Source organism: Marmota monax, unplaced genomic scaffold (assembly GCF_021218885.2).
Source record: "Marmota monax isolate L192 unplaced genomic scaffold, Marmota_monax_Labrador192_F-V1.1 WCK01_AAM20220418_F8-fsc00001, whole genome shotgun sequence".
NCBI lineage: Eukaryota > Metazoa > Chordata > Mammalia > Rodentia > Sciuridae > Marmota > Marmota monax.
The window spans coordinates 51,391,279-51,412,437 of NW_026693777.1; the positions used below are offsets into that span (position 1 = coordinate 51,391,279).

A 21,159-nucleotide genomic window follows, 5' to 3' on the forward strand; every position below is an offset into this window, starting at 1 on the left:
GTGGGAGACTAACAGAAAAATGAGAGGGTTATTGAAAAAATAGAAAGCAAATCTTGTGAAGCACCTGTATTAGTGCTAGCAGCAGTAATCATTTCACTACATTCTGGTACTAACTAAAGACAGCAAATGCCTTTTTTTCAAGCTGTATTTTTTTCCTTGAGTGTGGCATTAGCAAGCACAACTGGGATGCCAATAAAAGGTGTTCCCACTTCCTCATGTCCAATATCAACAATTAATTGTTCCCAGCATCTCTTCTATTTTATTCTCCAAAAGGAGAGTAAGTTTTGGCACACACCATCTCCACTAAACTCTTACCATTTCCCTTTCTGAATATCTACATATCCTGTGTGTCCTCACCCACATGACACATGCTTGACCGTCAACAGGATAACAAACACCCACACTGCAAGAGGTGTGACTGATTCCCAGAACCCAGAGACAGAACCTCCTACAAACCAATGAGTCAGTCAGTGACACGAAATTCCTATTTGTATAAGTAATGTCACAAAAACATCAGGCTTCATAATCTTCTGATTTTAGCAACAAAGGTCCTATACATTAGGCCTACAAAATTAACACAGGTCACTGTGAGAGTTCAGAGAACTTAACCACTGGCATTCAGCCAATGTGTAGCAGACAAAGACTTCAGTGCAGGTCCTCTGACTTTGAGCTCCATGCTCTTTTCTATTACTTCATTCTGGAAAGTCTGGCTAGGGGGAGGGGTTAAAACTCACAAGCATGAGACAAGAAACCCTGGTCTGTGTGGTACATTTATAAATTCCGAAAAAGGGATAGATCCATGAGGGCTAGAAGACTGAAAGGAACAGGTTTTTGGAATGCTTTTTTCATATGAATACTACCTGGAAGTCCCGTAAGCAAAACAAAACAGATAGATGTGAAGCTGTTCTATTAGAGTAGGGTAGGGTTCTTCCAGAGCCCCTTTCCCACTCTCTGCAATGAAGTCTCTTCAGTGGCTCCTCAGAAGTCCTGAGCCTCCGCTGAGCAGTTTGGAAACCACTGGATCAAATAAGGGTTCTCAAAGGACAGTCCCTAGACCAGCAGCATCAGCACTACATGGCAACTTCTAAGAACTATGAATTCTTTGGCCCTACTCAAAAACTACCAAATCAGAAATTCTGTGGGTAGAGCTTAGCACACTGTGTTTTTAACATATTCCTTTGAGATTCTGACATCTATAAAGTTCAAGAAACAATGGGCTACCTTGCCTCCATAAAGTAGGAGAGATATACTTTGAAAGAACATTTGAGGTTGGGATTGGGGGGCTTTAACAGGAGAAGGGAAGGCCTGAACATGCCCTGGGAGGCCTTCTGTAAGAGCAGAAGTCCTGACCACAGCAAAAAGTTGTCAGTGTGCACACCCAGTTATCATGTCTTCCTGTGACTTCCCCCGCAGTGCCTCAGACTAGAACAGAAGAGATGGGGCATCTAGTGCTTTGGGTAGAGTTTAAGAAAAAGAGAGTGTAGGAAGCTGTGTTGAAGTGACTGGTCGTGAAGCAACTAGAATCTTGAAGGAAGTGAGTAGGCTCCACAAATATGGAGGATGGGAGAAGAAAGAGGATTTGCTGAGGGTATGGGGTGGATCTCCACATTTAAGATCCCATTTAAGATCCCAGTACTGACACAGTCCTGTTACATTAAAGTCTAACATTTGTCAGGGGAGATGGTGGAATGAGATGGACAGTATTACCCCTATGTATGGGTATGATTGCATGAATGGTATGACTCTATCTACAACATGTCCAAAGGAGAAATAAAAAGTTGTACTCCATTTGTGTAAAAATAAAATTAATTAATTAAAAAAAGAAAGATTTAGATGGTAAAAATAAATAAATAAATAAATAAAAGTCCAAGATTTGGCTCTTCTTTGTATTTCATTGTTGAATTTACATTCCAGCATGAATAAACTTGTATAAAACCAATCTCAATGTGCTATGGTAAACCAAATAAAAAATTGTGTTTTTTCTACAAAGATATTCCAATTTCCTTTTTTGTTTAATATTCTAATTTCTATCTTTTTGTATCTTTGTTAAACATTCATCCTTTCTTGAAAAAGTCTACACTTGTGGAGTTTTATTAAGTTGTGGCAAAATATACATAACATAGTTAACAATTTTTAAGTATACAATGCAGGTACATTTTCTTTTTTAGAGCTAAAAAATGTGGGGTTTTTTGACCCTATAAACTCACAGACTAGTTGGAGAAACACACAGAAGAGCAAGTCACCCTACTGCAACAGAGTGCATGGGACAGGGGAGGCACATGTGAGTGTGGAGGAAGCCCAGGGTACCATTCCTGGGAGGGAACACTGAATTAGGTTTTAAAGATGAGCAGAATCTATAAAAAAAAAAACAGAGAGGAAGGGAGAAGTCAGGGGTGGGTGAGAGGCTGTCATATGATGGAGATAAGTACTATATCAAGTTAGCATTTATTGAGCACTTAATGATATACTGTCCAGAGTTCTTGAAATATACAATTTCATTTCATCCTTATGATGACTCCATTTGATGGTACCTCTTTTTCTGGCAACAGAGGGTTAAGGAACCTGCCTGAACCACACAGTAGACCAGGACTGCTGAGATATAGTACCAAATATCCACAGTAAGGAGAGATGAAACTAGAGAGCCTGAGTTGGGCCTAGGTTGTGAATGGTTTTGAATCTCAAGCAAAGGGTTTAATTAGAGGGCAGAAGATACACGGCAATTCACTGAGCCTCTATTGTATTCCAGGTATATACCTGATATCATCAATATATCATATCGGAATCTATGGGACACATTGAAAGCAGTTCTAAGAGGAAAATTCATTGCTTGGAGTTCATTCCTTAAAAAAAGGAAAAACCAACAAATAAATGATCTCACACTTCATCTCAAAATCCTAGAAAAAGAAGAGCAAAAGAACAGCAAAAGAAGTAGAAGGCAAGAAATAATTAAAATCAGAGCTGAAATTAATGAAATCGAAACAAAAGAAACAATTGAAAAAATTGACAAAACTAAAAGTTGGTTCTTTGAAAAAATAAACAAAATCGACAGACCCTTAGCCATGCTAGCGAAGAGAAGAAGAGAGAGAACTCAAATTACTAGCATACGGGATGAAAAAGGCAATATCACAACAGACACTTCAGAAATACAGAAGATAATCAGAAATTATTTTGAATCCTTATACTCCAATAAAATAGAAGATAGTGAAGGCATCGATAAATTTCTTAAGTCATATGATCTGCCCAGATTGAGTCAGGAGGATATAGACAACCTAAACAGACCAATATCAACTGAGGAAATAGAAGAAACCATAAAAAGATTACCAACTAAGAAAAGCCCAGGACTGGATGGGTATACAGCAGAGTTTTACAAAACCTTTAAAGAGGAACTAATACCAATACTTTTCAAGCTATTTCAGGAAATAGAAAAAGAGGGAGAACTTCCAAATTCATTCTACGAGGCCAACAACACCCTGATTCCTAAACCAGACAAAGACACTTCAAAGAAAGAAAACTACAGACCAATATCTCTAATGAACCTAGATGCAAAAATCCTCAATAAAATTCTGGCGAATCGGATACAAAAACATATCAAAAAAATTGTGCACCATGATCAAGTAGGATTCATCCCTGGGATGCAAGGCTGGTTCAATATACGGAAATCAATAAATGTTATTCACCACATCAATAGACTTAAAAATAAGAACCATATGGTCATCTCGATAGATGCGGAAAAAGCATTCGACAAAGTACAGCATCCCTTTGTGTTCAAAACTCTAGAAAAACTAGGGATAACAGGAACATACCTCAATACTGTAAAAGCAATCTATGCTAAGCCTCAGGCTAGCATCATTCTGAATGGAGAAAAATTGAAGGCATTCCCTCTAAAATCTGGAACAAGACAGGGATGCCCTCTCTCACCACTTCTGTTCAACATAGTTCTCGAAACACTGGCCAGAGCAATTAGACAGATGAAAGAAATTAAAGGCATCAAAATAGGAAAAGAAGAACTTAAATTATCACTATTTGCAGGTGACATGATTCTATACCTAGCAGACCCAAAAGGGTCTACAAAGAAACTATTAGAGCTAATAAATGAATTCAGCAAAGTGGCAGGCTATAAAATCAACACGCATAAATCAAAGGCATTCCTGTATATCAGCGACAAATCCTCTGAAATGGAAATGAGGACAACCACTCCATTCACAATATCCTCAAAAAAAATAAAATACTTGGGAATCAACCTAACAAAAGAGGTGAAAGACTTATACAATGAAAACTACAGAACCCTAAAGAGAGAAATAGAAGAAGATCTTAGAAGATGGAAAAATATACCCTGTTCATGGATAGGCAGAACTAACATCATCAAAATGGCGATATTACCAAAAGTTCTCTATAGGTTTAATGCAATGCCAATCAAAATCCCAACGGCATTTCTTGTAGAAATAGAGAAAGCAATCATGAAATTCATATGGAAAAATAAAAGACCCAGAATAGCAAAAACAATGTTAAGCAGGAAGTGTGAATCAGGCGGTATAGCGATACCAGACTTCAAACTATACTACAGAGCAATAGTAACAAAAACAGCATGGTACTGGTACCAAAACAGGCGGGTGGACCAATGGTACAGAATAGAGGACACAGAAACCAATCCACAAAACTACAACTATCTTATATTTGATAAAGGGGCTAAAAGCATGCAATGGAGGAAGGATAGCATCTTCAACAAATGGTGCTGGGAAAACCGGAAATCCATATGTAACAAAATGAAACTGAATCCATTTCTCTCGCCATGCACAAAAGTTAACTCAAAATGGATCAAGGAGCTTGATATCAAATCAGAGACTCTGCGCCTGATAGAAGAAAAAGTTGGCTACGATCTACATACTGTGGGGTCGGGCTCCAAATTCCTCAATAGGACACCCATAGCACAAGAGTTAATAACAAGAATCAACAAATGGGACTTACTCAAACTAAAAAGTTTTTTCTCAGCAAAAGAAACAATAAGAGAGGTAAATAGGGAGCCTATATCCTGGGAACAAATCTTTACTCCTCACACTTCAGATAGAGCCCTAATATCCAGAGTATACAAAGAACTCAAAAAATTAGACAATAAGATAACAAATAACCCAATCAACAAATGGGCCAAGGACCTGAACAGACACTTCTCAGAGGAGGACATACAATCAATCAACAAGTACACGAAAAAATGCTCACCATCTCTAGCAGTCAGAGAAATGCAAATCAAAACCACCCTAAGATACCATCTCACTCCAGTAAGATTGGCAGCCATTATGAAGTCAAACAACAACAAGTGCTGGCGAGGATGTGGGGAAAAGGGTACACTTGTACATTGCTGGTGGGACTGCAAATTGGTGCAGCCAATTTGGAAAGCAGTATGGAGATTTCTTGGAAAGCTGGGAATGGAACCACCATTTGACCCAGCTATTCCCCTTCTCGGTCTATTCCCTAAAGACCTAAAAAGAGCATGCTACAGGGACACCGATACATCGATGTTCATAGCAGCACAATTCACAATAGCAAGACTGTGGGACCAACCTAGATGCCCTTCAATAGACGAATGGATAAAAAAAATGTGGCATTTATACACAATGGAGTATTACTCTGCATTAAAAAATGACAAAATCATAGAATTTGCAGGGAAATGGATGGCATTAGAGCAGATTATGCTAAGTGAAGCTAGCCAATCCCTAAAAAACAAATGCCAAATGTCTTCTTTGATATATGGAGAATAACTAAGAACAGAGTAGGGACGAAGAGCATGAGAAGAAGATTAACATTTAACAAGGACGAGAGGTGGGAGGGAAAGGGAGAGAGAAGGGAAATTGCATGGAAATGGAAGGAGACCCTCAGGGTTATACAAAATTACATACAAGATGAAGTGAGGGGAAAGGGAAAAAAAATACAAGGGGGAGAAATGAATTACAGTAGAGGGGGTAGAGAGAGAAGAGGGGAGCGGAGGGGAAGGGGGGATAGTAGAGGATAGGAAAGGCAGCAGAATACAACAGACACTAGTATGGCGATATGTAAATCAATGGATGTGTAACTGATGTGATTCTGCAGTCTGTATACGGGGTAAAAATGGGAGTTCATAAAATAAATAAATAAATAAACAAACAGAATTTAAAGGTCAAAAAAAAAATACTATCTATAAGAAAACAGGCCCTGTCCCAACACTAATCTTGGAATTCCTAGCCTCCAAGACCATGAGAAATAAATTTCTGTTGTTTATAAGCTACCTAGTGTATGTTATTTTGTTATAGCAATACAAAAAGATTAAAACAACTACTAACCAGGTGGTAGAGCAAAAGGTAAACTTTTGGGGGTAAAGATTTACAAGGTATATGTTAAGACATTTGCTAATTGCTTCCCCAGATTTATTTATTCTCTTGTATCAACTCTCCCTCACCCACTTTTAATAATACCCTGAAAATTTCCACAAAATAGTATAGGTGGAATTGACTATACCTCCACCTCCATGAGTGAAGCTGACTGGCTTAAACCAATTAGCATTTCTCTTCCCCAGGTCCCAAGGGTTCAGGGATGGGCACACAGTTCAGTCAGGGATTTTTTTTTTTTTTTAAGTGAAGACGTCTAAGGAAAAAAGATCTTTGTGTATCTCTTTGAAATTGACCCAGGAAGTATATATCCCTAAAGGCAATTGGCAAATATCCTTGGACCATGAAGGGAGAGTTTGAATTAGAACAGAGGAGTTGGAGAAGAGAGAAAGTGAAGGAAAAATTAAGTCCAGCTTCTAAGCCACACATTAGGGATCACCTGAAGTTTTCAGACTGCTGGACCTTCCTGTTTAAATTTCTGTTTTTCTTTATGACAATGTGTGGCTTGTTTTCTTCACTTGCAACTGAAAGACAGTTGATATACAAGGTTAAAGTAAGTCTCAGGATAATAAGAAGAAAGTAGGCATCTTTGCTAATCCAGCATTCTTGATAGAGAGTAGCTACTCAAGGAAAAGAAAAGAGGGGCAGAAGGCTACATTGAAATGACTAGCCATAAAAAGAGAGGCACTGGGAAGATGGATCAGGATGAAAACAAGAAGACGGGCCCTGACCTGCAACTTGAAAGATAAAGTGCACACCAGAATGGTTTCTGCCCCCTACTTTGGTTAATGCTAATGACTTTTCCTCAGAGATGTTGAAGGTCCCCAATACATCCCCAAGGAAATGATGCAACCAGTCACTGGATAGTAGATCAGCTACAAAAAAGATAAGACAAGGCAAAACCTGCTTGAGCAGGTACCAGGGATAAAAAGAAGGGGCTATAAATGGGAGGCCCAAAGGTTGTAAAAGACATTTTTTTTAATTGTGGAAGAATAAAAGAATATGGACAGACACCTAGAGAATAGGAGGGCCAAAAAGACATAGTTGCGATGTTGTTAAGTGTGAGCTAAGAGTGATTCCTGGGACTAAACAGATAACAGTTTCCAAAACTTATACCTTACTAACTCTCTTAATTTGCCTCTCTAAACTTCCCTTGCTTGTCTATATTTCATAAGCATGAAAGTGTCACTTTTAGAGAATAATGAGAAATATATATACATACACACACACACACACACACACACACACAGGGATATGACCCTAGCCAAGTGTCTGGGAGGAGTAAGTGTCCATTATTTGCCTTACAAGAGTAAGAAGATGGGCCTGTGGCTACGGTGCTGCTTGTAATCCCAGCTACTTGGAAGGCTGAGGCAGGAGGATGGCAAGTTCAAGATCAGCCAGGGCAATTTAGGGAGATTCTGTTTCAAAAATATTTCTAAAGGGCTAAGGTCGTAGCTCAATGGTACAGAATTTGCCTAGCATGTGTGAGGCCCTGGATTCAATGCCCAATATAAAAAAAGAAGGAGGAGGAAGAGGAGGAGGAGGAGGAGGAGGAGGAGGAGGAGGAGATGATGATCAGGGAGGAGAGAGAAGAGGAGGGTAGGAGAGAAGAGAAGAGAATAAAATGGATGAACACCGGGCAGAAGGATTAGAGTAAACCACTGCTAAATTTAGATCCTGCCTCTCCTCAGTAGCAAGTAGTATTTGTTTTGTATAGAGTAATACTAAGGAAAATTATGAAAAGATCACACTTCCTCTAAAAGAAATGGCGTTTTGAGAAATGCCAATAATGTACTGTTTCTTTCGCATTGTGACAGGGCCACTTAATAATTAATTGTGTGTTTTGAAAACTTGCTGAGGGTGGAAGAGAAATGCTTACCAGAAACAAAATATTAAAATAAATGAAGTAACGGCAGAGCTTGAGTCCTCGTGGCAATGTGTGGCAATACTTCCGGAGAAATCAAGACTCACGAGGTGGAAAGGGCCCAGCTGGAGTTGGGATAAGCTGTTTGTGACCATCGCTGGCGCTTTTGTGCAACCTTGAAGTCTTTTCCTCAGGAGATGCCTGAAAGCAAGGCTGCGGTTGGGCGGGGGAACAAATCTGAGAAACAAAGAGACACCAGGCGGAAAGCCCCTGGGACCAGGACGGAGAGATGGGACTATGGCTTGGCAGTGGCACCTGGTACCCGCTATTAATAAATAATAGGGCAGTCTCACATTTTTGGGATATTTTACTGATTTAAAACAAAAAGTCATCACCATAAGCCACTTTATTAGTGGTAACAATAAATAATTAATAGCCCCACGCCTGCATTGGCTCCTTTAATCTTGTCAACATCCTCTATTTGAGCCTATTATCACCGTTTGATGAGAAAAACTGTGGCTCTGAGATGTAAAGTACTTTGGTCAAAATGCAAGGAAGTCTAGACCTGACCCCGGACACCAGACTACGGAGGGGCAGTGGCAGAAACCCTACCCCCGAACCCGCCCCCAGCAAGTCGCAGGGTCACCTGTCTCTCCCCAAGAGAACCTCAGGGGCGGGCCGGAACACAGGTGTCTGCGTCCCACAAGGGGGCGGGCGCAGCCTGCCGATCACGCCCGGAACCCCTGGCAGCCGTCACAAGCGCCACACGCTAGACAGCCTGCGGCGGTGCTGACAGCCAAAGCGCTTGGTCGTCACTACAGCCTCATCGCTAGCCCTCCGTCCCGCAGCCGCGCGCCCCGGCGCAGCCTGTCCGCTGTCCTCTCAGAGTCCACCCAGCCGCCAAGCTGCACGCCCGAAGTGCGCCCTCTGCCCCCGCGGGGACAGAGGACTCCACCACCATCATGACCCCCGCCTTGTACACCATCCTGGCGGGGCTACTGCTCCTGCCACTGATGGTGAACTTTTGCTGCCCCTACTTCTTCCAGGATATGCGCTACTTCCTGCGGGTGGCCAACATGGCCCTGCAGGTGCGCAGCTACCGACAGCGGCGTCCGGCGCGCACCATCCTAAGTTCCTTTCTAGAGAAAGCGCGCCAGACCCCACACAAGCCTTTCCTGCTCTTCCGCGATGAGACGCTCACCTACGCACAGGTAGATCGGCGCAGCAATCAGGTGGCGCGAACGCTGCACGACCACCTCGGCCTGCGCCAAGGAGAATGCGTGGCGGTCTTTATGGGCAATGAGCCGGCCTTCATATGGCTGTGGCTGGGTCTGGCCAAGCTGGGCTGTCCCATGGCGTGCCTCAACTACAACATTCGCTCAAAGTCTCTGTTGCACTGTTTCCATTGCTGCGGGGCAAAAGTGCTGCTGGCCTCACCAGGTGAGCTTCAAACTAACCACTGGGGGGGGGGGGGGCTGCCCCGTGCCATAGCGAAAAATGAGCTGCAGGCAGCATGGTGTAGGGGAGCTGGAGAGAGAGAGATTTAGATTGGAACTGTAGATGTATTATTATAGAGGGCTACAACTTTTCCTTTCAACGCAGTTAATGATCATTAGAGAACCACCAGTGTTGGGGCAATGTGCCGGGTACCAGGTTAAGCACTATGGTTCTCCCTAGTAAAGAAGTGAGGGATTAATTTCAGGACCCCCGAAGAAACCAAAATCCTCTAATATTCAAGTTCCTTATATAAAATGGCGTGGTATTTGCATATAACCTAGGTATAATCCTACCATATACTTGAAATCATCTGTAGATTACTCATAATAGCGAATACAATGTAAGTGGCATGCAAATTGTTCTGAGATAGTATTGTTTAGAGAAGATTATGAGAAAAATAGTCTGTACATATTCAGCACAGCTTTTTCTGAATATTTTCCTTCCGTGTTGGTTGAAACTGCAAATGCTGAAACCAAGGGTATGCAGTGTCCATTGTATACACAATGTTACTTTCAATCCTCACAACAGGTAGGCGTTACTTGTGGGACTTTTATAGATGAGACTACTGAAGCCCAGAGAGGTGAAGCCTCATGCTCCATGTCATAGAACTGGAGGGCAGGGGCTTAACCAGGGCATTCCACCTCCAAAGTCCAGCTCTTTACCAGTACCTACACCATCTGCATTAAAATGTAGAGGGTCTTGAGCATGAACTTGAATGAATCCAAAGGGACAGTTCTCACCCCTGCTGCTTGATCAGCTGTGTAATCTTGGGAAGTCACTTCTCTTTTCTGTCCTTTAGTGTATTTCTCTGTCATGAGGCAATCTTCAACGCTACTTCCAGTTCTCAAGTGCTGTTAGTATTCATGGCTTCTTACTGCAGAGAGAAGGTGACCCCACCTGATGCCTAAGGAGAAGACTTTGCAGATCTGCTAAAGTGCCCTTCTGAGCTCCACTGCATTTATAAAAACAGGAAACCCCGTTCATATGTGTATTTGCCTTTCAGCGAGACCTGAAATGATATATCTTCATGTTAAAGTGGTGTCCAGGTCAGGAAAAAGCAAAGGACCGCTTACCTACAGAGTTGATGGTTTCCTCCTCCCAACAGCTTGTCTCAGAACTTGGCACTTTCCCCTCTACCACCACCCCCTACTCCCAGGAAAAAGCTTTAATTTCTGCACTCTGGACCAGGGGTTGATTCTCTGAATCAGACCAAGAAGCCCCACCTTTTGGGGATGCCTTTCTGTGCCAAGTCCTATACTGGATGCTTTTATTACAATGTGAGATGTTATGTGAATACCCCCTATTATTAACAGTTGAGAAAACTGAGGCTTAAAAGTCCAATCTAGATCTGTGCAACTTCAAAGCCCATGTTCTTTCCTTCAACATGCTGTCTTCCTCTGCATGCATGTAAATTGTTCTTACTGGAAGGGATCAAGCATCTGTTTAATCTACCCTTCTGCTCATAGCTAGGGAAACTAAGCTAAGCAGTTCATCTAGCTTCCCAGAAAGATAAAATGTCAATTCATTTATATGAAACCAGAAAAATTATATACCTGTTCCATGTGGCATAAAATAAATTATCCAAAAAAAATGTCAACTTCATATAAAATTTCAAAAACAGAGAGATGGTTTTAAAGGGAGCCAGATTATTTAAAAAGCTTGGTCCATTCAAGAAAACCCCCAACAATTTCTAGTTGCCTTTGAAATGAGATGACTTTAAAACTTAGTAAAGAAGACCCTCTTACATACTTAGAGGGAAGTTATTAACACGGTAATCTTTGCACTGTGTAATCTTCAGGAGGCACTTAAACATTATTGCTTCTTTAGTACCCCAGACACTCTTGGAGAGACTTCACAGAACTCATTTTTTAATTGTCAAAGAAGCTCAGATTAAATGACTATTATAGCATTTGGTTCTCTAATAAAGTCAGAAATACGACTGTATACAAGTTGAAAATCCCTTACCTTCCATGCCTTGGACCAGAAGTATTTCAAATCTTAGATTTTTTTTTCAGATGTTGGAATATTTACATACACATAATGAGATGTCTTGCAGATGGAACCCAACTCAAAAAATTTCATATATGTTTCATATGTATCTTTATACACATAGCCTGAAAGTCATTTTATAAAATATTTTAATATGTTTGTACATAAAGAATAGTTTCATGGTGTAAAATTTTCTATTTATGACATCATATTGATACTCAAAAAGTTAGGATCTTAGAGCACTCCAGATTTTCAGATTAGGAATGCTCAAAATGTACCTCCTTCCCCATCAAGGCAATATTCCTCCGCCATAGAGTATTGTGTTTATGTGGAGAGTATTATGAAATCCCCTACTCAAAACTCAAACCAGACTTTCCAGTAGACCTACAGCACCCTCTGGTAGTAATTGACCTTTGAGAAAGGTCACACATTTTTTAAAAATTCAGTGTGTCTCAATCACTGAGACACCTTTGCACATAATGCAGAATTACGCTGACCTAAAACAGTTACTGCAAAGAAAGAAGCAAAGTCCAAAAAGGGTGACAGTGCCCATGTGTTAAATGGGCAAACTAACCTTTGAGAGAGGCTACACATTTGAAAAACATCTACTTTTTCCAAATTGCTAAGATACCTTTGTACATGATATACTCTGACCTAGAACAGTTACTGGGAAGGGAATAACAGAGTCCAAAGTCACATATTTAGTAGATGTGCCCATGTGGAAATGTAATAAATGGACTAATTCTTTGCAGTTGGAAAGGATCTTAGAGCTATTCTAATCCTGTAATCCTTAATGAGTACAAAAATCATCATTTTTCAAAACAGAGTCCTTAATTCATCCCCAAATTTTGATTTAATAGGACTGCAGCTGCACCCACCTCAGCCCCAGATGATTTTGAAGCAAATGAACTGAGAACTAGACTTTGATAATCAGTCTAGTTCCCACTTGTTTTATAGCTGAATAAATAAAGGCCCAAAAGTATGCTATCAGTTGCCCAGGATCATATGGATAGTCAGCAAAAGAAAGCTGGGGGCAAAACCCAGATTTTTTTTTCCCTCACATCTAGTGCATGTTTTTTACTATCAATCATCTGAACCTGATACATAAATGTGAATTTGATATTTGATACTTTGAATTTGAGCCACATAGCATGTGAGCTCATAAGAGTTCTTGAACTCTGTGTGTCAAATCCTGTAGTACTTCTACGTAAAGAACCAGCACAGTGGCATTTATCATGGGGATTGATCTAGTTGTCATGACTGTTGGGGACTCTTAAGGCTTAACAGAGCTCAACTCTTTCAGAAGTTTCAGTACCCATTTACTTCTTCTGAATTTACTATATGTACAGGAAATCAAGGCTCACAAACGCGTCTCTGAATCAAGCAGAAGCATTTAATTCTTAAAGGAAATGATTTTTTTTTTCCTGTGTTTTACATTTGAAGAGCCTTCTCCAGGACAGAGTGTAACCTAAGTAATCACATGGAAAAGTCGTCTTTAACCACACGAACATGTATCAGTGTTTTATAATTGAAAGAAGCCAAGTTGTTGCTATGGGAGACTTACTGCTGGGCCAGTGGTTTTTCTCAGAACTTCTCAAACACAGAATATGGGCAAAACAAGAAAGCATATTTAATTTCACAATTTACATGCATGCAGAGGAAGACAGCATGATGAAAGAAAGAACATGAGCTTTGAAGTTGCACAGATCTAGACTGGACTTTTAAGCCTCAAGTTTCCTCAACTGTATAATAGGGGGTATTCACATAATAGTATCCCTGTTTCTACTTACGCTAGCATCAAGATTGTTATTAAACTAGCTCTTCTCCTGGACATAAAATCCAGGTCTCTTGGGCAACTTTTATCAACTTATTGACCAGTTTTACATTGCCTGACCCAACATAACCATGAAAGCTCCTCAGAGTAGGTATTCTCTTGTACAAGGCTTTAGTGGCAGTTAAAGATACTCTGTTGCAAGTTCAAAATGAAGAGAAGACTATAAAATCGTCCCAATTACCTTTTACTTGTTTTCTCAAGGTCGCAAAAAAATGGACCTCCTTTAAACAATATGATAAAGGAAAATGCTTCCTATATCTGGGAAAAATTTCATTATTGAAAGTTCTCAACAGTAGAACTTCATTATAAAATTAATGTTGGGATCAAGGATAACTGTTGCTTACAAATTTTGTTGCCATGATGGGATGGAGAGATAAGATGAATTAAGCTGAGTATCTTACAGTCCAGTAAAGGAACATACAGTAAAGGACATACAGTCCCCAATATCATACAGTCCAGTAAAAGCCGCATATACAAACGATTGTGTTACCCAGGGGACTGTGATGAGTATGGTGGGAGAGAGAGAGAACGCTTCTTGGGAGCCTTGAAAATGGAGCTAGAAAAGTGCTGTGGGGAGGGGCATTACAGGCAATAGGACCAGAGGCGATTTTGATCAGGTCCATAATATAATGAGAGACTTTACTAAATAGTTACATAAATTAAGATTATCAGCAGTCTGGACTTTAATAATGATCATTTTTAAAGCTGATTATTGAAAGGTCCTAATGTAAAGAAAATGGGGACTCAGAAAATCCAAGGAATGGCCGAGAGCGGTGGCCTCCCTTCCATGGAAGGAGATCATTTCCTAATGCCAGCTCTAGTTCACAATTAAGGCCTGGAGATAATCTAATCTCTACTCTTCTCACCTTCCTGGGTTGCTCAAGGAGTAATTTAGATAAATTGCTTCAATGCACTTTGTTCCAAAAGCTTAAAATTCTCTTACATGTCTTTGAATAATGACCTGTAACACATAGTAGGTACTCAACAAATGTTTGTTGAATTAATGAGTGCCACTACTATGGTTGGTTTTAACAAGTTTTCTTTCCTGAAGCTTAAGAATCATTGAGTTGGTAAGGAGGCATGAAAAGTGATGAAATAAAATCAAATATACCCAGATATGAGAAAATCTTTTTCAATTCAATCTCCCCCAGGCCCAGCCTCACCTTACCACAGACTTGCTTACCTCCCAGAGGTTTTCCTAATCAGTGGGTGTGTCCAGCCCTTCTGGCAGTAGAGAGTGGGAGAGAGGTGCTCTCTCATGGTCTCAGTGCTGAGAGGGAGAAGGTGGTGAACAAGGGATGGGCTGGGAACACACTGGGATCTATGAATAGATAGTGAAGACTCTATAGGAACAGAAACCCAGACACCAAATGAGTAATATATTCTAGTACTGAGATTCCCAGCTCAGTAGCCCAGGGTCTGAATGGAGGGTTAGGTTAAAATTGCCCTAAAACGTCGTTCTTCTCCCCCTGCTCATAACTAAAGGTTGCAAAGGAGATGGTTGTACAGCTTCTTACAAAAACAAACTAGCATATTGCTGACATGTGGGAATGTAGTCCACTCTCCTTAGAAACAGGAAGGAGGTAAAGAGGTGAAAGCAAAATAAACTCTGAATCAGCTGTTAATGCTATCAAATCTGAAAGAGAAAGATAGTGTTCACATTATTCTGCATGATGAGTAAATAAATAAGTGGCCATTATTTGGAAAGGACCTCCCACAGCTCTGAGAAATAGGGAAGTAGATACTTGGTAGACAGGCAGAGATGCTTGTGGATATCAAATGTTAGCAATTATGTAAGGCCTTGCATGACCTCATGATATGGAATTATCCTTGATTCCAGGGGTATCTTAGAAAACAAGAATTCACATAAGCAAGAACTTTGAGGCAAATGAAAAATAATATCAAGTAAATTATTTAATTATATAAATGTGAATATATATTTTGCTGGTAAATTTTTACTTACTCTTGATGGAACTGAACCTTAATATCTTTTTTGACCCCAGGTGATTTTTGTGTCAGGAGGAGAAAGGGGAATGAGCATGCCTCTATTTGAAGAGAATTCTAATTCAGAGGGTGCTGTGCAGACTAGACAACAGGTTATCAAATACTATCATTCCAAACTACCACTGGTACAGATGCAGAATCACAATTACAAATGACATTTTAGGAACTATTCTCACACTGTCTCCCAGGACTGAATCAGCACTACTTTGTGGTTTGGATATTTTTCTTAATTAACTGAAGAGCTAAACCTTCATTCCTAACTTGCTTATCTACCAAACATTTCACATTTGTCCTGAAATTTTTATTAGAACACATCTCCTTTTGCTGCCTTCTTTTCAGATCTTACCTTATTAGTAAATATTTCTGTGCTGTTTTAGCTCAGTCATTTGCCATTCAGGGAAGCAAGCTGGTAGCAGAATAAGCTACTAGAGTGAATGTTTTCCACTGGGAAACTGCAGATTTAACCTATTGGTGACAAAGATTGATTCTGCCCCCACCCACCCTCTCTCCCTGCTTTCCAAGAATGAGCCTATGTAGTTAGATGTCTTTTCTTTTTTCCTTCTTCTACATAAATAGATAAAGGATAGGAGAACTAGTATGGCGCCATGATTTTTATTTATTTGTTTGTTTATTTATTTATTTATGTTTTAAGAAGAAGAAGAAGACAGACTTGGTGGGGATCTTGTAATCACATTTTCCACCACCTAAATGTGTACTTCTTTCTCCGAAGGTCTACTTCAATTCACGATTTAAAACTAGATTCATGAGAAGCTGATGGATTTACTCTGTGCCCTTCAGGCAAACTTGCCATGAATTTTATTTCTCAACCAAGCTTTTAATATAGTTTGAGGCTATGCTGTTCATCAAGAAGATGAACAAAAGATTGTCTCCATTATTCAAGGCAGATACATGCTTTAACAAACACAGAGCAGAAAGCAAAGTCAATCCCTTTACCAAAATTTGAGCCTGAAAGGTGAGTATAGGGAAGCAGGAATCCCAGAATCCCAGTATATTTATTTTCTTGTTGTGTATAACCTTCCATATAGAGGCAGCAGAGCCTCTGTCCTCATCTGTAGGAACAGGGAGACTGGTATCTAAATCACAGGGTTGCTATGCAATTAATGTGAAGTGAGGTATGCAAAGCTACTATACAAACAGTTCTAAACAAATGCAAAATGTAAAGCTTTGTTATCAGTAACAATGACAGGCGCAGCGGGTGATGCAGTTCACCATTCAGCTCCCTCTTTTAAGACTGGGGTACACCTCCCTTAGCTGCAAGAAGCTCTCAGCTGAGAGCCTTTCCAGGACTTGATCTAAGTTCAAGAGAGCCTCTTTGCCCAAGGTCAGGTATCATACCTCCATGCCCTGACTCCATTTACTATTTGAAGGGTGGAAGGAAGAGCACCAGCCATTTCCCCTAAATTGGGACAACCCTGAAGGACTATTCCAGACCCAGAGTCTCTGAAGGATCAGAGAATCAGCCAAGGTTCAGCTTCTCATTCTCTCCCATCTGCTTCCCCTGCAACCTCATAAGTTCTGTTCCCAAGACTTCTCCTACATTCAAATCTCTGAGTTTCAGAGTCCCAGGGAACCTGCCCTGTGACAAATAGAATTATTTGAGCTTCTATGTCCTGGTTGCTTGCCATTCTTAGGTAAGCAGACCTTACAATAAGAAATTTTAAAAGATTATATATGAAAGAGGCAAGCTTGATATGGTAGTTCTAATCATACCTAAAAAAGACTAGTTGTTATAATTACATATCAACTAGATCATTGATTCACATTCAGAATTTCCTTTAAAATTTCAGTTCTTATATTAATATCTTTAACTTAAGGGAGGGAAGTCTACTTCAGTGTGTCCTAATATGGTGAGCAAGCCACTGGAACCTCAAGTCAACACCCAAATAACAAATTTTACACCAACAGCCTTGTGGAGATGGAGGTTGGCAGGGATGGTGGCCTTCCCTTCAGATGAGATGACCTCTGTAAGTAGGAAAAGATCATAAACTAAATGCCTAAGAGGGTCCTTATCTGTATGCAAGACATAACTATCACAGAAATTATTTCATTTTATATTTTATTAAAGGTTTACCAATTCACAGTATTGTAAGATCTGAATCCTTTAATAAGCCTCTTTAGCTTATTCCTATCTCTTCCACACTCATACAATACATTGTGCAGATTCTTTCCATTTTAAACATTTATTGAGTACATATTTTGTGCTGAGGGTACAAGGATTAAGTTATGTTTCCTTAATCTCAAAGATCTCACTGTCTAATTAAAAAGAAAAATAACTAAGCCACCTCACACTCAGCAACTAAATACCCTGGGAAGCATATGCAGGACCTTTTGGAAGCTGGACAAGGGAGCAGACAATCTTGCAAGGAAAAGGAAGGTGACAGAAGAGAGTTAGTTGTCTCTGGGCTGAGTCTTGAAGGATAAGCAGGAGTTTGGGGTTGATGGGGGTGGGGGACTGAGAGGGTATTCTAAGCAGATGGAACAGCATGGATAAAGGTCATGGGATGTGAGCATATGAGGATCTATAAGGACTTCCGCGTGTGTAAAGGAAAGGGTACAAGAGGTAGAGAGTAGGAGATGACATCAGGAAGACCAGCAGGGATGAGACTGTCAAGATCCTCAGGATCTCTCAAATACAGTGGATTCTATAACAAGGAATGATCAGCCATTGAAACATTTTCAATAGGGAGGCACCAAGAAGACGGGCAATAGTGAAGCCAGGAGGTAAATTGGAAGCAGGGAGAGATTAGCAGCAAGGAGATTGGTGAGGAGGCTACTGCAGTCATCTAAGCAGGGAAGAGTGAGGACCTGAACCAAGGCAGTGACCAAGGATGGGAGGCTACCACGCTGGTTTCTACAATAGCCTTATTTTGGGCAACTTTTCTAAAGTGCTAAAGGATTAGAGAGCAGCCAGTGAAACACACAATAGTACAGAAAGAGAATCAGTGTTCCTGGGACAGAAAAAAAAGGAAAACAATTTGATGGAGGTTAAAAACAGAATTGAAGCAAATAGTACATTAGAGAATAGTCGCCAACATGAAACTCTAGGAGAGAACTGTTCCAGAAAGAAAACTTGAGGATCGAGTGTTTTTTGGTTCTGCAGTAAATATTCACTTAGTCTAATCATCATGTCCATCCTGATTATTGGTTTTCGGCTTCTAGAGCCAACCCCTGGACAGTGCTGGGAAAACAGAATTATGACCTCAGAATAGACTTAAATTCTCTTAACCTAGACAATGTGAAGTGAAAATATTAACTGTTGGAGTGGACAGGTATAAATGGGGCCAGGGATCAAAACTGATAAGCCAAAAAGGAGCAGGAAAAGCACATTTTTTGGTGATGGAAAAGTAACTGCCAAAAGTAACAGTCAAAACCATTGAAATGGTTGCCCCTAAGCAGCACGTTTAGCTGTAAGGACAGTTGGGGTAAAGGCCTTTTGATTTTCATTATAAACCCATTTGTACTATTTAGTTTATTTTTTACCAAGTGCATGGGTCTTCTAGCTGCATCTATCTGTCCCAGTGATGTTTCTTGTCTTAGTGAAAACAGCATACGCAAACATCTAAAAAACAAAGCATATGAGATGAATCAGGTATAGCCTCCCCAAGGTAATTCCCTGGGATATTAAGTCACCTTCCTATTAAGAATAAGTATATTTGCTTGAGTTGTTACAATTCAAGATACATAAGTTTTTGTGCAGTTTCATCTTATCTATAATCTTTGCTACTTGGCTTGCCTCCCTACTTTCTGTTTCTGTTCTCCTTAATTTTTTTTTCATCACTGGTTCTGCGGGCACATATTAAGAATAGTTAAATTCATTTCTATTTATTTCTAGATACATAACACCAATTATTACTTTAAGTTATGCACTTATATTTCTTGATTTTTACCCATCTGTCCATTTGTGTGTACTTTCCACAAAAAGTACAGATTTCAGCCAACCATCTGCTGTGATTATGAAACTGTCAAAACTCAACCTTCCCTCAAACATTGGAATATTGTGATATTTTTTCTAATGCACAAATTTTTTTAAAAAATGTTTAGAAATGCATAACTATAAGCATCTCTTGTCCTATCCAGACATTTTAGCAAACTTTTACTGGACACAAAATTATCATGAATCTTATTACACTAAATAGAAACTTGACAGACTAATTTGTTTGTTTGTTTGTTTGTTTAATTAAATTAAGAACTACGAGAAGCTGTTGAAGAGGTGCTACCAAGCCTGAAAAAAGATGGTGTGTCCGTCTATTATGTAAGCAGAACTTCTAACACAGATGGCGTTGACTCTTTCCTGGACAAAGTAGATGAAGTGTCAACTGAACCTATCCCAGAGTCGTGGAGGTCTGAAGTGACTTTTTCTACACCTGCCTTGTACATTTATACATCTGGAACCACAGGTAAAAAAAAAAAAAAATGAAGAGAGGATTCTCAAAGGAAATGGACCTGTCGTGAAGGAGTTAAATGTTGGCTTAGGTTTTTAAATACTTTCTTTGGAAAAACTTATCAGATAACTAATACTTCGGGGGATTTAGCTCTTTGTTCATGGGAACTGATCTTATTGCACTGCATATGATCCCTTTTGGGTTTCTCCCAGGTATGCATAGCTCCCCCTCCTCAGCTGATACAGAACAGATAAAGAACTATGAAAACTAGTTAGGATGATGGATGAGATTTTTAATACTTGTTGTATTTTGATTATACCATATCCAGAGTCCACATATAAGGTCTTTAATTAAAATGGAATACCAGAGGACAATTATGGGGAGGTATTTATATAGTTGTTTTGACCACTGTTTTCCCATTCAGCACTGACTTGAGCTGTTTGGTGCTGTGAATGTAGGGTGACTTTAGTGCAGGGCCTAAAATACTGTATTTCCTCAAGTCTAGAATGCCTTCCACTGTGAATCATTTTATGAGCTACTAAGAAAAAATTTCCAAAAAAAAACAGTGTTATTGAAACACTACTACATGGAACAGGCAACAATAAGTGTTATATGTACTAGGCTCTGTTTAGGAGCTTTAAGACATTTGTTCACGCAATTCTCCCACCACTCTTGGGTAGTATTCTTACTCCATTTTACAGATTCATAAACCAATAGATTAGTAACATCCCATAATAAGAAGTAGAAGTATCAGGATTGACCTTATAAACTAACTCTATGCAACTCATGAAATTGACAGCCCTGGTGGAAATACTTCCAGGTTCATTCACGTAATAAGATATTCAGTGCCTGCTCACTCTGGACCAGAGAAAATGTTACCACACTGTAATAATATGAAGTTTGAGGGCTAATATTGAAAAGAAGGGCAGGAAGCCAACCCCAGCATGCTGATCATTATTATTAATAATACTGGAAATTGAATATGTAAATCTTTTATCTCTTTTGGTTAAAAATTTTAATTTAAATAAGCAGATAATACATGCTTGTATTCTCATTTTTAAGTAATCAAACATTATGAATAAAGCTAAAGGTTGCTTTGAGCCTTTTATCTCAACACCAACCAACAGGAACAGTTTCCATTTTCTTAATCATAACTTATACAAGTTTTTTCTGGTAAGATTTGTATTGAAAGAGTATTCTTATACTGTTTCT

General features: G+C 39.7%; 1 protein-coding gene across 1 annotated transcript in view; it reads left to right on the plus strand.

Annotated features, from left to right (window-relative positions):
- The first annotated feature begins 8,964 nt into the window (after positions 1-8,964).
- The window catches only part of Slc27a2 (solute carrier family 27 member 2), a 36,937-nt gene continuing 24,742 nt past the window's right edge, over positions 8,965-21,159 (plus strand). Inside the window, exons 1-2 of the mRNA XM_046460876.2 lie at positions 8,965-9,660; positions 19,753-19,962. Of these exons, the coding sequence (XP_046316832.1) occupies positions 9,183-9,660; positions 19,753-19,962 (688 nt within the window). The 5' untranslated portion in view covers positions 8,965-9,182. The remainder of the gene's footprint in view (positions 9,661-19,752; positions 19,963-21,159) is intronic.